The sequence below is a fragment of the Pristiophorus japonicus genome, chromosome 1 (assembly GCF_044704955.1).
Source record: "Pristiophorus japonicus isolate sPriJap1 chromosome 1, sPriJap1.hap1, whole genome shotgun sequence".
Taxonomy (NCBI): domain Eukaryota; kingdom Metazoa; phylum Chordata; class Chondrichthyes; family Pristiophoridae; genus Pristiophorus; species Pristiophorus japonicus.
Genome location: NC_091977.1, coordinates 90,035,219 through 90,056,639, shown reverse-complemented (window position 1 = coordinate 90,056,639; position 21,421 = coordinate 90,035,219). Strand labels below are relative to the sequence as shown.

Below are 21,421 nucleotides of genomic sequence, written 5' to 3'. Positions count from 1 at the left end.
TCATTTCTCCCTATTCAAATAATATTCCCTTTTACTGTGTTTTTTTCCAAGGTGGATGACCTCACATTTTCTGACATTGTATTCCATCTGCCAAACCTTAGCCCATTCGCTTAACCTATCTAAATCTCTTTGCAGCCTCTCTGTGTCCTCTACACAACCCGCTTTCCCACTAATCTTTGTGTCATCTGCAAATTTTGTTACACTACACTCTGTCCCCTCTTCCAGGTCATCTATGTATATTGTAAACAGTTGTGGTCCCAGCACCGATCTCTGTGGCACACCACTAACCACCGATTTCCAACCAGAAAAGGACCCATTTATCCCGACTCTCTGCTTTCTGTTCGCCAGCCAATTCTCGATCCATGCTAATACATTTCCTCTGACTCCGCGTACCTTTATCTTCTGCAGTAACCTTTTGTGTGGCACCTTATCGAATGCCTTTTGGAAATCTAAATACACCACATCCATCGGTACACCTCTATCCACCAATCTGACAGTTGCAACAACCATCTCAGACACTGGCACAGTGGGAGTTTAGAGGGTAGCTTAGAGGCGGGATCTGTACATAATGAATCACCAGGCACGGGTGGGCTGCAGCCAGGGTGGGGGGAAAGATAGCTCAGTTGCCAGCTCCCTGGAGGGAGAGTTGGCAAACGAGTTCTGCTGCAGAGGACTCAGAGAAGGAGTCAATGTGGCGGCTTATAGAAAAACACTGATGGGTATGCACAATTAAATGCATTGGCAGGCCTGCCAGAAAGACTGAGTGCAATGTCAAGGAGCATGGAGGAGTCCAGCACCAACCATGCACAGGGCTTTGTGCAGAGCTTGGAGTCCATGATTTCCAGCATGGAAGGGGTGGACAGATTCACTTGTGGACCCAACCATCAGGCAGCATCTGACGGCAGATGTCTCAACTTCCATTGCAGCATGAGCACAAGCCACCCAACGTCTGTGTGCTGCAGCAGAAGCTCAGACTTCTGCCACACAAGCTCAGACTGCTGCCATTGCGGCTGGGTTTACCACTATGGAAAAGGGCTTGCAGGTGTTACAGCAGTCCAGCAATCTATCCTCTAACAGACGGCGAGCACTGCTGAGGTGCCGCCACGGGGAGTGGCAGTGGCTCCATGGAGCAAGAACCTGCTGTCCTTTCTCAGGACAACAGCATCTGTTCTCCCACTACTGCCACTCTGCCGGTGCCCTTGCTGTTGCCTATGTCTGATGGTGCAGCCTGCAGCTGGGTCTTCTAGGCCCAGAAGCGCTCGAGATCATTCTGCAAGGCCATCTGCAGTCTCTGCCATTGAAAGTAAGCAGCCTTTCACCAGCCATGCTGTAGCCACTGGCGTAGAACTAGGACAGGAAAAGACACATGAAGAAAGCACGAACGGAATGCACAAGGGTAATTTTGCCTTTGTCATGTAATATTTGATGGTTAAAGTTGGATTGGAGTGTTTCGTTTGTGGTGTCTTTTATTTCAGGATTGTGCCAAGAGGACGCTGTGATGGTCAGTAACAGAGGGAAGGCGAGGTGTGAGACTATTGTTGAATGGGGAATTGGGGTTGCATTCACTCGTTAGAGTCGGATGAGTTGATCCCGGACAACACGGGCTGAAAGGGGCCATCTGAGTTCCTTCCTCTTTTTCACTTCCTCCTCATTCCTCCTCTTCCATTTCCTCATATGCTCGCCGTGTGCCTGGTGGCAAAGGCTATGTCCTCATAATGGTGAGGTTGTGGAGCATGCAGCAGACCATGTCAAATCTTGAGATGTGTTGCGATGAGTACTCCAGGACTCACAGAGTCGTCCAAGCAGCAGAAGCAGAGGCTGGTCTATCAGATTCCTTGTTGCAGCAAGGCTCTCAATGTACGCATGAGCCTACATGTGGTTGGGCTGTGGAGCAGAGTCATGAGCCAGGTAGAGAGCAGATAGCCCTTTTCACCCAGTAGCCACCCTCTGGTTCGCCTTGGTGGCTTAAAGCCTGAGGGAACAGCAGACTGGCGCAAAATAAAAGATTCATGACTGCTACCAGGATACCGGGCATTCACCATCATGATGTGCTGAGCATGGTCGCACACCAACTGCACATTCAGCGAGTGATAAACTTTGCAGTAATGATACAACTCAGCATTTTGATGTGGTGCCCGCAAAGACACGTGCGTGCAGTCAATGGTGTCCTGCACCATGGGGAAGCCCGCTATCCTGACAAAGCTACGTGCACGCTCTGCCTGCTTTCAATGAGAGAATACCATGAAGTCCCCTCTTCTGGCATAAAGAGTATCTGTTAGTGAACGTCGAACTGGGAGATGTTACAGATGTCATCTGCTCAAGCCTGGAATGATCCTGACGCCAAAAAATTCAGGGCTACGGTCAGCTTCACAGCTACTGGCAACGCTGTCCTTGCCCTGGTGTGAGGCTGCAGGTCTGATTGCAAGAGGTGAGTTCTGTGAGCAACTCCTTCGTAAAGTGCAGATGTTTCACACACTGCACCTGGCTCAGCCTGAGGTAAGAGAATTGCTCTCGGAAGGCCCAAGGCAAATAAGGCCTCCTGCTGAAATCCCATCCCCCCTCTTCCTCCTCTCTCTGCATGCAGATTTTCCTCTGCTTTGCTGTCTCTGCTCCATCTCCCCATCATGCTGCTGCCAAGGGGGAATGAACTACAGCATCCATGACTGGGAGCAAGTGGTCTGACCAAGAACCCTTGAAGTCAGAACCAAGGCCTTCTCCACTTGTAGGACCACTTCCAGTCACTTCACCAACATTAAAAAACTGTACAAAGCTCCAAACATTTCCACAAACTTCCACAGAGCCAGCAGAAATTAATCAGCATCTAATCTGTAAGTAGGTGTTAATCCCTTTAAATATAGCTGGTAGGGAGTTCTTGCAGCTGCCGAGAGCATTTTCAGCTGTGCGAGATTAACGCAGAGCGTTAGTTCCAGCGTTGAAGATGAAACAGCAGTGCTGGTGTAAAATTAGCGTTGCACATTGACTGACATCATAATATACCTATTCTACATATTTCTGGCATACGCTCCTAGCGCCAATGCTAAAATGCTAATGCCCTCACCAAGATGCCATCCGGCATGGCCAGGACCAGAAGTGTGCGTACATGGCTTGGACACCATTTCCGATCCTAAACGTCACCCGTGGTACCCAAACAATGGGTGTTACGCAAGTGAATTTTTAGCCCCTTAGGTTTTAATTATTTACATCCTTTTGGTCCATTAAGCCTTGCAATATTCCACAGGTTTCTTGGGTAGGAATGTGACATCCTTCAAAGCTAATACTCTTCTTCAACCATTTCTTAGATGCAATAGTGGCCCAGGGCAACTATAGCAGTACTCTACAGCAACTACCTGCTCTGATCATGAACTTACCATTTGCAAAATTATAGCTATAAGCATTTTTGTAGTCAACTTTAATTTATCTCAAAACTTTATTTTGTTGGCTGACCTTGTATTCAAATGAAATAAAGATGTAAGAGCATTTTGAAAACAATAAAACTACTTGCAATAACCCATGCCGGCGAATGGGTTTATTTCCAATAAATTCTACTCATGTTCACAGTGTACAGACTACAGCTTTGACAAGATTCCTATCATGAAGGTAAATGCAAGCATAGAACAAGAGGAGGCATTTGAGTCATTAATGCTGCCCTTCCACAGACCATGTACAATCCACTACAATATGAACTGTACCAACCCATTTAATATTCTCAGAAAAAGGCTCCACAAACTTTCTCCCAAATTCAAATTAAGAAAACCTTGAGATTACCTATTAAACTTTCTACAGTAAACATTGTTGGCTGATTGCAGTCAGTGCATAACATTTTCAAAATTCAGCAGATCAGGAACCATCATATTTCACACAGTATTCAACCATCTGTACCTGTACTTATACTTCTAATAAAGTAGTGGTGAATGTTTTTTTGTCGGCTGGAAGGAAATACACAAAAAAATAATACAGTGGTGTTCCCCCAGGGGTCAGTATTGGGACCACTGCTCTTTTATATATATTAATGCCCTGGACTTGGATATACAGGGCATAATTTCAAAGCTTGCAGATGACACAAAAATTGAAAACATAGTAAACAGTGATAAGGATAGTAACAAACTTCAGGAGGACGTACACAGATTGGTGAAATGGGTAGACACATGGCAGATGCAATTTAAGCAGAGAAGTGTGAAGTGATGCATTTTGGTAGGAAGAATGAGGAGAGGCATTGTAACCTAAATGGTACAATGTTGAAGAGGGTGCAGGAACAAAGAGACCTGCGTGTATATAAATCTTTGAAGGTGACAGAATAAATTGAGCAGGCTGTTAAAAAAGGATATGGGATACTTGGCTTCATAAACAGAGGCATAGAATACAAAAGCAAGGAAGTTATGCTAAACCATTATAAATCACTGGTTAGGCTCCAGCTAGAGCATTATGTTCAATTCTGGGCACCACTCTATGGGATGAATGTCAAGGCCTTGGAGAGGGTGCAGGGAAGGGTTACTCGAATGGTACCAGCGATGTGGGTCTTCAGTTATGTGGAGAGACTAGAGAAACTGGGATAGTCTCCTTAGAGCAGAGAAGGTTAAGGGGAGATTTGATTGAGGTGTTCAAAATCCTGAAAGGTTTTGATAGAGTAAATAAGGAGAAACTGTTTCTACTGGTAGAACGGTCGGTAACCAGAGGACACAGATTTAAGGTAATTGGCAAAAGAACCAGGGTGACCATTTTTTCATGCAGCAAGTTGTTATGATCTGGAATGCTCTTCCTGAAAGGGTGATGGAAGCAAACTTTCAAAAGGGAGTTGGATAAACACTTCATTGGGAAAAAATTTGCAGGGCTACAGGGAACTGGCATGGGAATTGGACTAATTGGATAGCTCTTTCAAAGAGCCGGCACAGGTATGGTGGGCACAGGGTTGCCAAGTGTGCCTCCTTTTGTGCTGTATCATTCTATGACAATGTTCTTTTTTTGCTCAGTCAGGTGTCCAACATGCATTGAAACACATAATCATGCTTAACCAAGCTACTGAGAAATCCGCACAGTTGGAATTTATTTTCTGATATACTGTACTTTCTACTTGTAGGGACAAACCTACTTGCTCAAGTCTTGAGAGCTTAGGCACAGATTGGCACAAGCTAAGCTTTAGGGACCTCAAAGTGTATGCAGGAATACTGCTGGAGTTTAATCAGCTGAAACCATACAACTTGCCAACACAATGTGCTGGTAAGCTTCCCTCCACTTGCTCTAGTAAGATCACCTTGCCCATTAAGGCATTGATGCACAGGATTATTTTGGAGCAGAGTCAGAAGAATCCCAGTCCCTAGTGGCAGTTCTACCCCGCCATGTCCTAGTAATGAGCCCGAATGACTTGTCAATTATCAACAGTGTATTGGAGTATTGTAAATCTGTCTGACTCGGGTATTGGATTACTAAGCCTGCCACAGAGGGTTGACTTGGTTCCAATCTTTCATTGCCAAGTGTATCATCTTAATTCTAAATTACATAACTCCCTGCCAAGGAAAGGAAACAAGTTAGTCAGACAACTAGCAAGTGTGGGCTTGAGCCCTTGCTAGGTGAACAGCAGATACAAGGAAAGGAATGCCTTAATTCTTTCAGAAATACCTGGAATAGACACTCAGACTATCCCTTATGATACTATCCAATACATCATTGAATTTCAATTTTAATTTTTCAGTAAAATCAGTCCTTGAATTTTTATTTCTGTAAAATGAACAAATCGTTTTCCTTCCTAATATCTGATAAAGACATTGTAAAAAATAGAATAGAATAAGTCAACACTTTCGAGGAGCCATACCAGTAGATGTAGAGGAGATGTGGTTGGACCTTTAGCAGAAATTTTTTCCCAGAATCCTCTTCTAACATAATACACCGTAGTTCCAGCAATGTTAAATGCCCCTGGATGTTCAATCTTCCAATCACTGTTAATGGAATGTTTGCTGGCATCTCGGAGAGCTACAAGAAGTATTAACATTTTAGAAGATAAACATTTAATAACAGATTGAAAGGATGGAATCACTAAGAATAACTGAAGTGCGGTACAACTTAATTACCACAAAAACACAGATTTGTTAATATTGATAAAGTAAATAATTTATGATGTGAACAGACAAGTCCTTCCAAGCAGCTACATTAATGGGAAGGTGGTTAGGTACTTTTTATCCTCCTCTTCTCTTCCTTACCTTTATGGCTTGAAAACAAAACATGACCTGTGGTCGAAGTCAATGGAAATAAAAATCAGGAGAGATGTAAAATGTACTGCCGACTCGCTATCACCTATTTTACACTGTCGCACAAAGTCAAGACCAATCCTCATGTGTTTTTGTAATTATGCGACTGTTCATTAATGGTATCGATAAATACACATACAATAATAAGGTACTATTTTCATAAATTTATATAGTGTCAAGCTTTCAAAACCACTTTACTCCCTACATTATGTTAAATAACATTGCACGTATGGTTGACCTTCAAATTTGAATCAGTGAGAATTAAACGGATTCAGATTTATCGACTGGGGAAAATACACAAGGTAGAGTGAAATGTGTTCAAATGGCCTTTCTCTAAGAAAATGGTACAATTTTACCACTTTTTGTCTTTGTTGGCTTCTTGTCTTTACAGTTGTAGCAGGTAAATACATTTTTAGTTTCACAAAGAAAAGTTTATATTTATGTGCAGTGGATGTGTCAGATTTCAATTGCAAATGTTTTAGTTTCCTGTGCAGCCTGAAAAGAGGGGCTATGCATGTGAGGTGTCCATTTACTTGGCAGTCAACGAGTGATATAACTATGAGGAGACTGTTCCCCTTTTCAAATGTCCATAGACCATCATTATTATTCATGAAAAAAACAGATTTGGAAAGTCCAAATTAAAGAATGACCAGAGAGGGACCTGAGTGGGAGCAGAGCGGCAGCGGGTGTTAAATAAAGAGCGTGGCGAGTACAGGCCTGAGACTGGAGGCAGCGGACCTGAGCGGGACCAGAGCGGCAGCGACTCAACAAAGGCAGAATTTGAAAGAGTGATGTCAGAGTAAAAAAAGTGACGTCAGCACACGAGAAGGAGCTCATTAGTGAGTAGTTGCTGAGTTTTTTAAGTTTTAAGTTTATTTCTGCTAAGTTAGTTCTTAGTCTATTAAATATAGAGGCATGGCATAGCAGCTCAGTCCAGTGGAATGCACATTCTGTGCCATGTGGAAAGTCTTGGACGCATCTCGTGGCCTGGACTACCACATGTGCAGGAAGTGTCACCAGTTACGGCAGCTCGAGATCAGTGTTTTGGAGCTTGAGCGGCGGCTGGAGTCACTGCGGTGCATCCGCGAGACTGAGAGCTACGTGGATAGCACGTTTCTAGAGGTGGTCACCCCACAGCTTAAGAGTGTGCAGGCAGAGAGGGAATGGGTGACTGCCAGTCAAAAGAGGAGGACCAGGTAAATGGCGCAGGAGTCCCCTGAGTGCATCTCGCTCTCCAACCAGTATTTTGTTCTGAGTGCTCGTGGGACGATGGCGGCTCTGGGGAGTGCAGCCAGAGCCAAGTCCACGGCACCATGGGTGGCTCAGCTGCACAGGGCGGGAGGAAGAAGAGTGGAAGAGCAATAGTGGTAGAAGATTCGATAGTTAGGGGAGGAGACAGGCATTTCTGCGGCCGCAGACGTGACTCCAGGATGGTATGTTGCCTCCCTGGTGCCAGGGTCAAGGATGTCACTGAGCAGCTGCAGGACATTCTATGGGGGGAGGGTGAACAGCCAGAGGTCATGGTCCATATCGGTACCAATAACATAGGTAGAAAGAGGGCTGAGGTCCTGCAGGCAGATTTTAGGGAGCTAGAAGAGAGATTAAAAAGCAGGACCTCAATGATAGCAATCTCTGGATTACTCCCAGTACGATGTGCTCGTGAGTACAGAAATAGGAGGATAGAGCAGATGAATGGTGGCTGGAGAAATGGTGCAGGAGGGAGGGCTTTAGATTCCTGAGGCATTGGGACCATTTCTGTGAGAGGCAGGACATGTACAAGCCGGACGGGTTACATCTCAATAGAGCCGGGACCAATATCCTCGCGGGGTGTGGTGGGGGAGAGGGGGGGGGGGGCGGTGCTGAGGGGTTACTAGTGCTATGGGGAGGGTTTAAACTAGCTTGGCAGGGGATGGGAATCTGAGAGTAGATTCAGAAGGGAGAGAAGTAAAGCTGGAATTGGAAAGCAGAAAATTAGACAGTGAATTTGGAAGGCAGAGGAAACAAAGGCTAGAAAATAGACAACAAGGAAGTTTGGCAGTGCTAAATGGTATATACTTCAATGCAAGGAGTCTAGGGAATAAGGCAGATGAGCTGAGAGCACAGATAGACACTTGGGAGTATGATATTATAGCTATTACTGAGACATGGCTGAAAGAAGGGCAGGTATGGCAGCTCAATATTCCTAGTTACAGGGTTTTCAGACGGGATAGAGAGGGGATAAAAAAAGGAGGGGGGGGGGTCGCAGTATTGATTAAAGACAATTACAGCTGTGAGGAGGGATGATATGTTAGAAGGATCATCAAATGTGGCATTATGGGTTGAATTGAAGAGCAAAAAAGGGGCGATCACTCTGCTGGGAGTGTACTATAGACCCCCAAACAGTCAGTCAGAGGGAGATAGAAGAGAAAATATGTAGGCACACTTCAGAGAAGTGCAAAAACTATAAGGCAGTAATAGTAGGGGATTTCAATTACCCTAATATTATTTGTGATAGAATTAGTGTGAATGGCACAGAGGGTACGGAATTCCTAAAAGGCATTCAAGAGAACTTTTTTAGCCAGTATGTAGAAAGTCCAACAAGGGAAGGGGCGGTTCTGGTCTTAGTTTTTGGGAATGAAGCTGGGTAGGTGGAAGGAGTATCAGTGGGAGAGCATTTTGGTGCTAGTGATCATAATTTAGTTAGATTTATAGTTATGGAAAAGGACATAGATAAACCAGGAATAAATGTTCTCAATTGGGGGAAAGTCAATTTTATTAAGTGGAGATACGATTTAGCCAAAGTGGACTGGAAACTGCTACTTGAAGGTAAATCAATGACAGAGTAGTGGGAGGTATTCAAGGAAAAGATCCTGAGGGGTCAGAGCAAGTATGTTCCCTTAAAGAAAAAGGATGGAACGAACAAATCTTGAGTCCACTGGATGTCAGGGCAGAAATGAGCTTGCAAAAGGCTAGTTGCAGGGTCTTTGTGGTTTTGCCACATGATTAATTGACACCATGGTAGATGTTTTCTATTTGACTCAGCTCAATGATCCTGAGTGTGTACTTTCGGGATACCCATACACTATTTCATGCTGATACTTGAGTAGCTTAACCTTACACAAGATCATCACTATCCGATTCTAAAATTTGTGCCTTTACTAAATTTAAGTATGCATTTCCAGACTGGAGGCTTTAAATTACTGATTATATGTATATGAGAAGTCATTTTATCCTGTGCCAGCTCTAGATTTTAAGTACTATGTTCCATGTAAAACTCTCCAAGTGCACTGTACACATTTAATTACATCCATTTCAATCAAAGCCTCACTTTATTGTCTTACATGAAGTGAAAGCTATGCAGCAGTAATAAAGATTTGCTATGTTACTGAAAATAAATGTCAGAAAGTCAAGTCGCCTGAGTAAAAGCTGTTGTCTCCCCATTTTCATTTGATCCAAATTTCTGGATGTAATTAAAGAGAGGTTCTTGACAAGTATATGTTCAGTTGAGTATTGGAAACACCAGAAAGAAACAGCAAACAATAAATAAATATGAAATGCAGACTTTGGTAGATAAAGATCAGTACAACAATTGACTCATAACTTACCTGTTAAGTATAGAGGGGTTAAAAAGTTCTAAATATCTGATTCTAACTTTAAAAACATTGGTACAATAATATATCCACAAGCTTAAAGGCTGCCTTAATGTTAAAATGACTTTTTGTTCATGTTCATCTGAGCAAAGAAACTATTGTGAAATGTTCCAAGTTACATACCCACTTTGAGATTGCATACTTCAATAGAAATATGGACACATGACCTTTGTATCACTTCCTACTTTAGAGGTGGCAACTGAATAGGCAATTGTCCCTCCTCCAGTTTGTTACTGATTCCTTTATAAAATTGTATAAATATGATTGTAAAGTGAGAACAAATGGCTTCAACAGTGTATTAGAAGAAGTGATGCAACTTAACTTTCTGTGGAAGATTACTGGCATCACCATAATTTCCACAAAAAAAAGTTAGCTACATAGAACTAGATACACAAATTCTGCAAAAGAATGTTAACTTTTGTGTTAAGAATTTTGGAATAATGAAACTTATAGCAACATTAGTAAAATCACATTGATGCCAAAACAATCAACAGAACAAGGAAGAATTCTATTAGCTTAGAGTTTTTTTGGGGCGGGAGGGAAATTGTCGTGCGCCCTATTTGGGGGCGGTAACAGCCGCGAGGTGGGATTTCCTGCGCCAGGTGCGAAAGTTTTGCCCAGTTATCTAAATTACTGGGGATATTACCGCCCCCAAGAGCAAGTGGAGCGCAAAATAACGCACTCTACTTAATCTCTGGGGAGGGCTAAGCTGCTGACTCCAGGGGTCCCTACCTGGACCACCGGGGAGTGGGATGCTGTGGCATCTGCCCGGCACTCAGGCGGAGTGTTGGGCTGCAAGATCGCGGCACGGTCCCCATGATCCACCATGCAACAGATGGCAACCGGTAAATCAGTCGTTTTTTTTTTTAAAGCGCCACCTTCCCTTTAAAATTTGTCCCGCGAGCACCCTACAGCGACGCAGCTTCAGGGGACGCTCCTGAATTTTCGCTCTGGGGTGAAAACGATTCGCTGTGTACAGCTACTGCTGCCGCTGAACTCCCGCGGAATTTCGCGGGAATCGTTAGTGGTGCCGCACCCAGTCAGAAAGTAGTTTGCACCCCCTGGGGTCGCTAATGGGAGGCAGAAATGCTCTGAATTTCTCCCCCATTGAAAATAAAGTGAAGGGAAGTCTAGGGCAATTATTTTGTTTCTCCACAGTTTTCCCTCAATATCCATTTGGAACTGTACCCAATCATGAGTTGGCACCTTTCGAGGAAGGTGAGAAGAGTCAACTGGCAAAAAGTTGACATTGAGGGAATACTTTGAAATAATATATTTCCCCTGTACTTTCCATCCTTTTAAAAAGGAGAAAATGTAGGTAGGCAAGCTCCAGACAACAATGATTTACCAAGGTAACTGTGTGCTGGTTTTTCTTCAACAACTCTAATCCTCCTTGCTCCTGCAGGTATAACCAGAGCTTCGACATAGCCTGTAAACAAAAAACACAAACATAATTAATCTTTTTGATATATATCAATGACCTGGACTTGATATAAGGGACATCATTTCAAAGTTTGCAGTTGACACAAACCTTGGCTATGTAGTAAACAGTGAGGAGGATAGTAGCAGATTTCAGGAAGACTGGTGAAATAGGCAAATTAAATTTAATGCAGAGAAGTAAGGAATTAAAAAACAATAGAGGTGTTATTATGCTGCTGTGTATATATTATAGGCCACAATTAGTCTGTAAGAGATAGAGGAGCATAGTTTCAGTCAAATTGCAGAATGATGCAAGAACTTTAAAGTAGTGATAATGGGGGGCCTCAATTATCCTAATATATACTTGAAAATAACAGTGTAAAGGACAAAGAGGGCTAAAAATCCCTGAAATGTATACAAGAGAACTTTCTTAAACAGTATGTTTCCAGTCCAATGAGGAAGGAAGCAGTGCTGGAGCTAGTTCTGGGGAATGAAGTGGGGTAAGTGGAGCATGTTTCAGTGATCATAATATCAAATTTAGAATAATTATGAAAAAGTACAAGGAACAATCAAATGAAAATATTCAACTGGAGGAGGGCTAATTTCAGTGAGTTGAAAGGGGGTCTGGCTCGGGTAGATTGGAAGCAAAGATTGGCAGGTAAAACAATAAATGAGCAATGGGTGGCCTTCAAAGAGGAGATAGTTCAAGTACAGGCGCATTCCCACGAGGGGGAAAGGAAGGGCATCCAAAGCTAGAACTGCCAAGATGACTGAAGATATAGAGATTAAAAATAACAGAAAAAGGAGGCTTATGATAAATGTTAGGCTCATAATACACTCGAGAACCAAGCAGAATACAGAAAGTACAGAAGAGAACAAGAAAATTTGTAAAGAATACTGTTGATTTACCAGTTTAATGTTCAGTAAATATGCCTGTTGCTTTCTAACCTGAACTAAGTTTATACATTCATCCTCCTATTCGGAACATGGAGATTACATGACCCAATGTAATATATTCCAGTAAGGTGGAAGTCAGTGGCAAGCGTTCTCTGATCCCAGGTATCACTGCATTTACCTACATATTGGGCAGATAAGGGCACACTGCGCTTTTTGGGAATGCGAGGTTGGCATACCAGTATTGGCATCTGTCGCTGAACCCCAAAGCATATTTAGTGTAAAAACTCCAAAATGTGCCAGTGCCCTCTCTCACCAGTAATGAAGAGCGTGATTCTGGAGGATAGAGGCAGTGTTATTTCACTCCATATTGAGAGGTAACAATATAACAGAAGTCAAGGATGAGAACATGTCATATGATCCATTGAAGCTCATTCCTACAGTACCCTAACCATCCCATTATAGTATCCAGCTGCATTTTGCAGATTATCACAATCATAGGCAGTCCCTCGGTGTCCAGGATGACTTGCTTCCACACTAAAAATGAGTTCTCAGGTGACTGATGAGTCCAATGTGGGATCTACAGTCTGTCACAGGTGAGGCAGACAGGGGTTGAAGGAACGGGTGGCTGGGGGGCCTGGGTTGCCGTGCGCTCCTTCCACTCTCGATGCTTGGCTTCAGCTTGCTCTCGGCAAAGAGACTCGAGGTGTTCAGCGCCTTCCCAGATGCTTTTCCTCTACTTTGGGTGGTCTTGGGCCAGGGATTCCCAGGTGTCGGTGGGGATGTTACATTTTTTCAAGGAGGCTTTGAGGGTGTCCTTGAAGCGTTTCCTCTGCCCATCTGGGGCTCGCTTGCCGTGTCGGAACTCCAAGTAGAGTGCTTGTTTTGGGAGCCTCATGTGAGGCATGCAGATGATGTGGCCCGTCCAGTGGGGCTGATCGAGCATGGTCAGCGCTTTGATGCTGGGGTTGTTGGCCTGACCGAGAACCACTGGAAAAATCACAGGAGAGAATTTCACGACCGGCGGCTATTCGACTACAAATTGGCAGCCATTTGACACTGCCGCAAGGCTGCCAGTTTCCGGCAGTAACAGACTTTATCGGGAGGCTGAATTTCGGTCGACTGGTCACTCATGCCAGTTACATAAGTTGCTCTCCCACCATTGCCCTTCATTGTTATATCATAGTTGGCAGATATATATAAATAAAACAAATATACACAAAATATCGGAAGAAAGAAATACCTTGTTTTTATATAGCACCTTGAACAACCTTAGGATAACTCAAAGCACTTTACAGCCAATTAAATACTGTTTTCAAGTGGATTCACTGTTGAATTGCAGGAATTGCAACCACCAATTTATGCACAGCAAGATCCCACAAATAGCAATGTGAAAATAACCAGATAATCTGTTTTAGGTGTTAGTTGAGGGATAAATATTGCCCATGACACCAGGGAGAACTCCCCTGCTCTTCTTTGAAATAGTGCCATGGGATCCTTTACATCAACCGGAGAGGGCAGATAGGGCCTTGGTTTAACTTCCAATCTGAAAGCATCTCGGAGAGTGCACCGCTCAGTACTGAGGTGTCAGTATGGATTATGTGCTCAATTGTCTAGAGTGGTGCTTGAACCCACAACTTTCTAACTTAGAGGCAAGGATGCTACCACTATATAATTAGAAATATATTTTAATATATCCAACTATATATAAATCTAATTAAATCAAATTATATAATTGTATAAATACAGGTGCAGCATTGAGAATCCGGAACTCTCGGGACCGAGGCCATTCCGGATTTCGGGTTTTTCCGGACTTTTGATCATCTTTCTGACGTCACAAACCCGGAAACACCCGAGCCCAGGTTCGGGTATTTCTGGATTTCGGAACATCAGAAAGGGCGGGTCCCCGCCGAAGAGCTGTTTGGGCTGCCGGCCACATCAATGATGTCGTCGGGTGGGCCCCGCCGAGGGGGAGCTCTTCGGGTGGGGCCCTGCCATGGAGGTGTTTGGGCAGGCCCCGCCGTGGAGTAGGTGTTCAGGCAGGGTCCCGCCACCAAGCTAGTGTTCGGGCCGGTGGGCCCCATTGTAGAGGAGGCGTTGGGGTGGGCCGGTAAGGAGGCCCTGAGGTAAGGGCAGCGGTGGCGAGCGGGGCAAGGCGAGACCCGAGGTCGGGCAGCAGCGGGGCCCCGAGGTCGGCGGGTCTGGGTTCCAGAACATTTTATGGATTCTGGACAACCCTGCCACCGATCGGTCCAGAATCCGGATTCCGTAACTCCGGATTTTCGACGCTGCACCTGACAACTAATGGCTGATGTAATATAAATTATAAATATAGTCCAATGCTTACAAGAAGCCTATCATGTGTAGCAATGTAATTGTACATAATTAATGATACTTATCTACCAAATAATTATTATGAATAAATAACAATTACTTATTGCAAATATTACCTATTGCATACATATTACATATACATACATACATATAATCACATTGAAATTGTCATAAGTTTATCATTTTAACCATTAATTATCAGATATAAATATAGAAATCATGAAATATATTTCATTTAAAAATGTGAGCTGCTAAATAGCTTGATTACATTTCCTTCTTATTCTCTATTTAAATATATTTAATAATTCAATCAATCTCTCGTGACGTATTTCTCTCGATTAAAGAAGCCGAGAAAGTAGTAAGAAAAAGGGAAATCAGCACAGAACCCTTTATTATCTTTTTGAATTTTTTTTTGAAATTAAGACTGAATAACATTGCGCAATAACCTTAATGAAATAGTAAGCAATCATTTCCAGCACGGCTAAAATAGATTATTTTATTCCATCACATCTTGCTGCACATTTAACATCAGTCCAGTATAAAACAAACCATCCAAACTGAGGAATTCAGAAAAGTTTAGAAACCAGTGTTGAAAATGGGCAAAACAAAAGGAAAATATTGCAGGTGCTGGAAATCTGAAATAAAAACAGTGCTGGAAATACTTCAGCAGGTCAAGCAGTATCTGTGGAAAGAGAAACAGAGTTAACGTTTCAGGTCAATGACCTTTCGTCAGAACTGGAAAAGTTAGAGATATAACAAGGTTTTAAGAAAAGAACAAAAGGAAAGGTCTGTGATAGGGTGGAGGGCAGGAGTGATTAAATGACAAAAAGACTGATTATATAAGGCAAAAGGAGATAATAATGGGACATGTAAAGAAACTAAAGATGAGTCGAGAAGAGGTGTAAATGGGAATTTGCAGAATCATCAACAGCTGCCCACCTGAAAAAATGGAGGCAAAGGTTATGATCTGAAATTGTTAACAATAATGTAATTAAAAGAATGAAGAATGTTGCACTTAAAAATAGATCATTTAAAACTTCTTTGTCATCCTGAAATTACAGAAAAGCAGTCACAAAACAGCATTTCTTTAGGAAATAGAAGGCCTGTCTGCACGCTCCCTAAGGCAGAGGCTAGCACAGTTCAATCAAACTGTAGATTCCCCTTAAATTTAAATTCAGACAGTAATATCTAGCGAAACTCAGGGTTAATCCACATGGCTGCCTTGCAGATGCCATCTTCATATGACTTACTTTCAATTAGAACTGGATATAGATGATCAATACTTCGGCAACTTAAATATAAGGGACAATTATGACGGGGTTGCTCCTCTTTCTTTGGAGCACTGCGCAGACATACTGCAAGGTTATCCTACTAGTAAAAGAAAAATGACTGAAGCTAGGGAGGAAGACTCTGGGTGGGTACCTGTAAGTACCTACCAGTAAATTTACCAAATAGTTCAGCTTTTGGGCATCAGTTCGGGAATAAACTTCATGGTTTGTTGAATTTCTTTGTACCTTTAGAAAGGTTTTCTCAGCTTGATTCATAAACAGTTTCTGGCTGTTACAAAAAAGGGTCATGATTTTGGTGAAAATATCCTGAAGCAAGTCTAAGTTCTTCCCATTCTACCTCAGGTAGCAGTGTCAAGTTGACTTTATACATATCAAGTGCTACGTGTAAATGCACTCAAGAATGTATCAGCTTCTCAACATTCTAATGAGCAAAAAATTCCCCTCTCCCTGCCAAAAAACAGCCACAAATGGGGATGCTTTGCTTAATGGGCAGACAGAGAAAACATTTTGCAGCAGAATTCTGCTGAGATACGATAAAAGAAAAAACTTTTCTATTTATTCCTTGGTTCTTGTGGAAGATTTGGAATAAAATTAGGGTTTTTATATTTTCATGTTAAAAATCTGGTTCCTCAAAACCATATAATGTGTTTCTAAATATAGTTTCTCATTAAAACAAAAACAGGCAAAGTGCACTGGTGTGCTTGAAAATTTACTGCACTTTAATATTTTGTACTTTGGCTATAAGCTTACATCAGCGTGTGGCCTGGGAGAATTGCTTGCCAATTTTAAGCGTCTGCCGTAAGTAAATAATGCAGCTGAAAATTCCAAAGGAAATGCTATAAAAAGAAAACAAGAACACAATCATTGTTTTTCATAAAGTTAATCAAGCAGCTCTATTTAAACTTTATTTCTTTGTACTTTAACCTCCGTTTATTATCTTTGAAAGCCAGTTTCCGACACAAGATCATAGACTTGTGTTTCCAGGAATGATAATGATAAAGGGGTGGTAAATTTTAATTATTTGTAAGGGAAATATTGTGTAAAAGGCAAATGATTCAACAGGTTATGACAGCAGAAATGAATGTTTAAGTGGTGAATTTTTGATTGCATTGGGCCATTATATGCAAGTACTCTGCAATTGAAAAGTGCTTAATCATAGTTCAAAGACAGAAGAACTACTTGCATCAATTTTCAACGAATCATTTCCATTGCCGTTATTTTTTCTTTGTGTAAGTATTGTGAGCAAAGGAAGGCAATGATGTACCTGCGGTAAGCATTGGTTCACTGACTGCACCTCTATGCACTATAATATTTGCTATCAACTATAACACTCAAAATTTATCCTTGTTCAGCTTATGTTAGTTTCACTGTATAATCATATTAATCACCAACAGACATTGCCATGCATTTTTTTTTAACTTTAAGTGCCAACTGCTACATCTCTGTAGATTTCCTTCTCCTTAACTACACTTTTTTTAAAAGTACATCCTTACTATACCAAGTAACAATTTCTAGTTTTGGGACTATTTCAGGTCTAACAATACTTTCATTATTGATTGTGGTCACTTTTCACATCATTCATGTTTGTATAATGCATTGAGATAGTAATTATTCTATTGGGAATAGAGCAGTAGGCATTAGCTAGTCTATGCATTTGTTACAATCTGAAGCCTTTACAAGCCAGACAGCAGGAATGGAACATCCCATCTGTGTTGCATTATAAAGCATATAGCCTAAAGATTAATATCTCACTGCGACCTCAAGGTTAGGTCGCACATGTTCCGCTTAATCAAGTTTTGACTAGGTTGCTGTAATATATCATTGGAAATTTTAATTGATTAACGTACACTTAAATATCTAACCACTTGGTTGTAAAATATTTATTGAATATTCAGCCCATCTGTTACCACACATTCACTACATAAGTTCAAAATGGGTTAGTACAGCATGTTACAGCAGAAATGTGGAGCGCTGAGGTGCACAGTCAATCTTCCCGTTCCACTGAATTTCTAACCAAGAACAACCTGCATTTATATAGCATTTTTAAAGTTGTAAAATGTCCCAAGGTGCTTCATAGGAGTGTAATCTGATAAAAATTGACACCGAGTTAAGGAGATATTAGGACAGGAAAGAAGTAGGTTTTAGGACTGTCTTAATGCAGGAGAGAGGTGGAGAGGTTAGGGAGGGAATTCCAGTGCTTAGGGCCTAGATGACGAAAGGCACGTTCACCAATCGTGGAGTGCAGGAAGTGGGGGATGGATAAGGTGCCAGAGTTGGAGGAACGCAGATTTCTTGGAGGGCTGAACAAGATAGGGAGGGACGAGGTGATTTGAATAAGAGGATGAGAATTTTAAAATCGAGGTTTTGGTGGACTGGGAGCCAATGTAGGTGAGTGAGCACAGGGGTAATAAGAGAACGGGACTTGGTGTGAGTTAGGATACGGGCAGCAGCGTTTTGGATGAGCTCAAGTTTATGGAGGGTGGAAGATGGGAGGGCGGCCAGGAGAGCATTGGGATAGTTGAGTGTGGAGGTAACTGAAGCATAGATGTGTGGCTCGATGAAAAGCAATGCAGAGGACACCAAGGAGCAAATAAATGGATTCACAGTTTTAAAAAAAAAGATGGTTCTGACTGGGCAGGGATTTAAATGATTGTTGTACAAGTTCTTTTAGGTTTATGGACCATGTTGCAAAATTCGATAATGCTCCCATTTCTAACATAGCAGCTGGAGAGGAAGCAGTATGTCTGCAAAAAAACGTATAAATTCAATCATAATCATAGGGCATGCAGTGTACTTTAACAATGCACAAAGCCTCCACATGAAAAAAGTGGGAGCTCTCTGGAGTTGTAATAATAATATGAATGGCCATTTCCAATTGTCTTTTACAATCTATTTAATCATCTATCTCTGACTGGCAATGCAACCGATTTGTCTTTTGACTACTTCCTGAAAATGACTGTAAAGGAATTTGACTAAATAATTAGTGCACTATTGGCCGTAACCACTTATAGGTGGATCCTATGTTCAGCCAGCCAGCAAGGCTGCTTGGGAAGGGACGTTGGTGGCGGCAGAGGTTTTTTTAATTATTATTCTTTCGTGGGATGTGACTTGGAGGAGAATTTGCAGGTGATAACGTTTCCATGTACCTGCTACTCGTCCTTCTAGGTGGTAAAGGTCACAGGTTTGGGAGATGCTGCCGAAGAAGCCATGGCGAGTTGCTGCAGTGCATCCTCTAGATGGTACACACTGCAGCCATATTGCGCTGGTGGTGGAGGGAGTGAATGTTAAAGGTGGTGGATGGGGTGCCAATCAAGTGGGCTGCTTTATCCTGGATGGTGTTGAGCTTCTTGAGTGTTGTTGGAGCTGCACTCATCCAGGCAAGTGGAAAGTATTCCATCACACTCCTGACTTGTGTCTTGTAGATGGTGGAAAGGCTATGGGGAGTCAGGAGGTGAGAAACTTGCCATAGAATACCCAGCCTCTCACCTGCTCTTGTAGTCACAGTATTTATGTGGCTGGTCCAGTTAAGGTTCTGGTCAATGATGACCCCCAGAATGTTGATGGTAGGGGATTCGGTGATGGTAATGCTGTTGAATGTCAAGGGGCAGTGGTTCGACTCTCTTGTTGGAGATGGTCATTGCCTTGCACTTGTATGGTGTGAATGTTACTTGCCGCTTATCAGCCTAAGCGTGAATGTTGTCCAGCTCTTGCTGCATGCGGGCACGGACTGCTTCATTATCTGAGGATCTGCGAATGGAACTGATCACTGCAATTATCAGGGAACATCCCCACTTCTGAACTTCTGATGGAGGGAAGGTCACTGATGAAGCAGCTGAAGATGGTTGGGCCTAGGGTTGCAATGATTGACCTCCAACAACCACAACCATCTTCTTTTGTGCTAGGTAAGACAGCAGTCAGTGGAGAGGGGCCTCACAAGGACTGGCACTGAACTCCTCCTGGTCCTACAAAAGTAAAATTAAAACAATTTTTGGCCATTATGGACCACTGGATAGGCTGCTCAATGCCTGGTACAAATGGGTGGACCCTGTGTTGCACATGTTCCACCCATTTGTATCTTAAAATTACAACCGGCCAAGGATGTAATTTGCATATTTAAGAAAGCGCCTGCCAGAAACAGGCCTGCGAAGAATGACATCAGGTAAGCACTGGGTGTCAATGGGGACAGTTCGAATCCCCACTCCACCCACTGCCATTTTCAGCTACTCACTGCCACTTTTTCAGATGATAAATGGACAGCTGGCAGTTGACAATCACGCCACTGATCTCTCCCTGAGGAGCGCTACAGCAACACAAATTGTTCAAATTCCTTTCCGCTATTTTGACATGTCTGTTGACTATTTATTTTACAACAATTGTGTTAAAATAACATTCATGTGTTTATTACAAATATTATTGAGATAAATATCAGCCACCACAAGATAAATAGAAAGAGATTCCATGTTTTAACCAAATAAGGAGCTGTTATTGAATAAAGAGTATGCCTGGAAACATAGATCCATTAGACTAATAAACTATTACTTTTATAAAATTTGTTATCCAACAAAACCGTCTAAATGGAAATGGCCAGCACTACAAAGGGATGATATTACCAAACAGGAGGACAGATGGACCATACACTTTCAGAAGAATGGCATTATTGTTTCTTTCATGTATTTTTGAATGGAGGGCTGCAATTTTATTACTGATACTGGTCATGGACTGATATCTGTAGTGTGATGCACTGCAGACAGACCTGTGTTATACTGCTGGTGATAACTCGGTGTGCATCGTAATTTCTACAGCCAGGATGCAGCTCTGTGCATGTGTGCTTGCATTTGTGTTCGGTGCTCTGCAACACAAATTGCTAATTCTTAAATGAGCATGGGTGGCATCACCCCCTTTCTCTGACCTTTAAAAAGATTAAAGACGTTCTCAACTGGTCCAACCAACCACCTGGGCACTTCTTGAATTTGGCTTTGCATTGGACTGGAGATAGAAACATAGAAACATAGAAAATAGGTGCAGGAGCAGGCCATTCAGCCCTTCTAGCCTGCACCACCATTCAATGAGTTCATGGCTGAACATGAAACTTCAGTACCCCCTTCCTGCTTTCTCACCATACCCCTTGATCCCCCGAGTAGTAAGGACTTCATCTAACTATGTATTGCAAGATGTATTGCAAGGAGTTGTGAGATTACTTCCCAGCGATGCTTTTGTTCTTCACCACTTCATTGTACTTGGGAATCAATTTCTTACCCCACCCTGGGTTAAACTGCCACTTTCACATTGATCTACATCCAAACCTAATTCACATCAATACAAAAATGGCAGTACAACAGCAGTCTCAACTACTTATTAATCTAAGTCTTAGTACTTATGTTGTAAGAAGGAATTAGAGACAGGTTTAATCTTTTAAAAAGTATATACTGCAAAAACATACAGGAGCAGATGTTCTTGTCTCTGTGCCTGGACATATTCATTGATGAAAGATCAGGTGGGCTCCCTTCCAGGTATGTGTTCTTCCCACCCACCTTTCCTTTAGTCGCTGCGCCCATCAACAGAACAACCTGCCTCAAAATATTTAACAGTGATTTTTATATATAAGTCCTTTACAGAA

General features: G+C 42.3%; 1 protein-coding gene across 1 annotated transcript in view; it reads right to left on the bottom strand.

Annotated features, from left to right (window-relative positions):
- Nucleotides 1–21,421, bottom strand: part of LOC139227543 (A disintegrin and metalloproteinase with thrombospondin motifs 19-like) — a 768,564-nt gene that overhangs the window by 173,621 nt on the left and 573,522 nt on the right. The window contains exons 16-17 of the mRNA XM_070858408.1: nt 11,217–11,297; nt 5,807–5,964 (exon numbers count right to left, since the gene is read on the bottom strand). Of these exons, the coding sequence (XP_070714509.1) occupies nt 5,807–5,964; nt 11,217–11,297 (239 nt within the window). The remainder of the gene's footprint in view (nt 1–5,806; nt 5,965–11,216; nt 11,298–21,421) is intronic.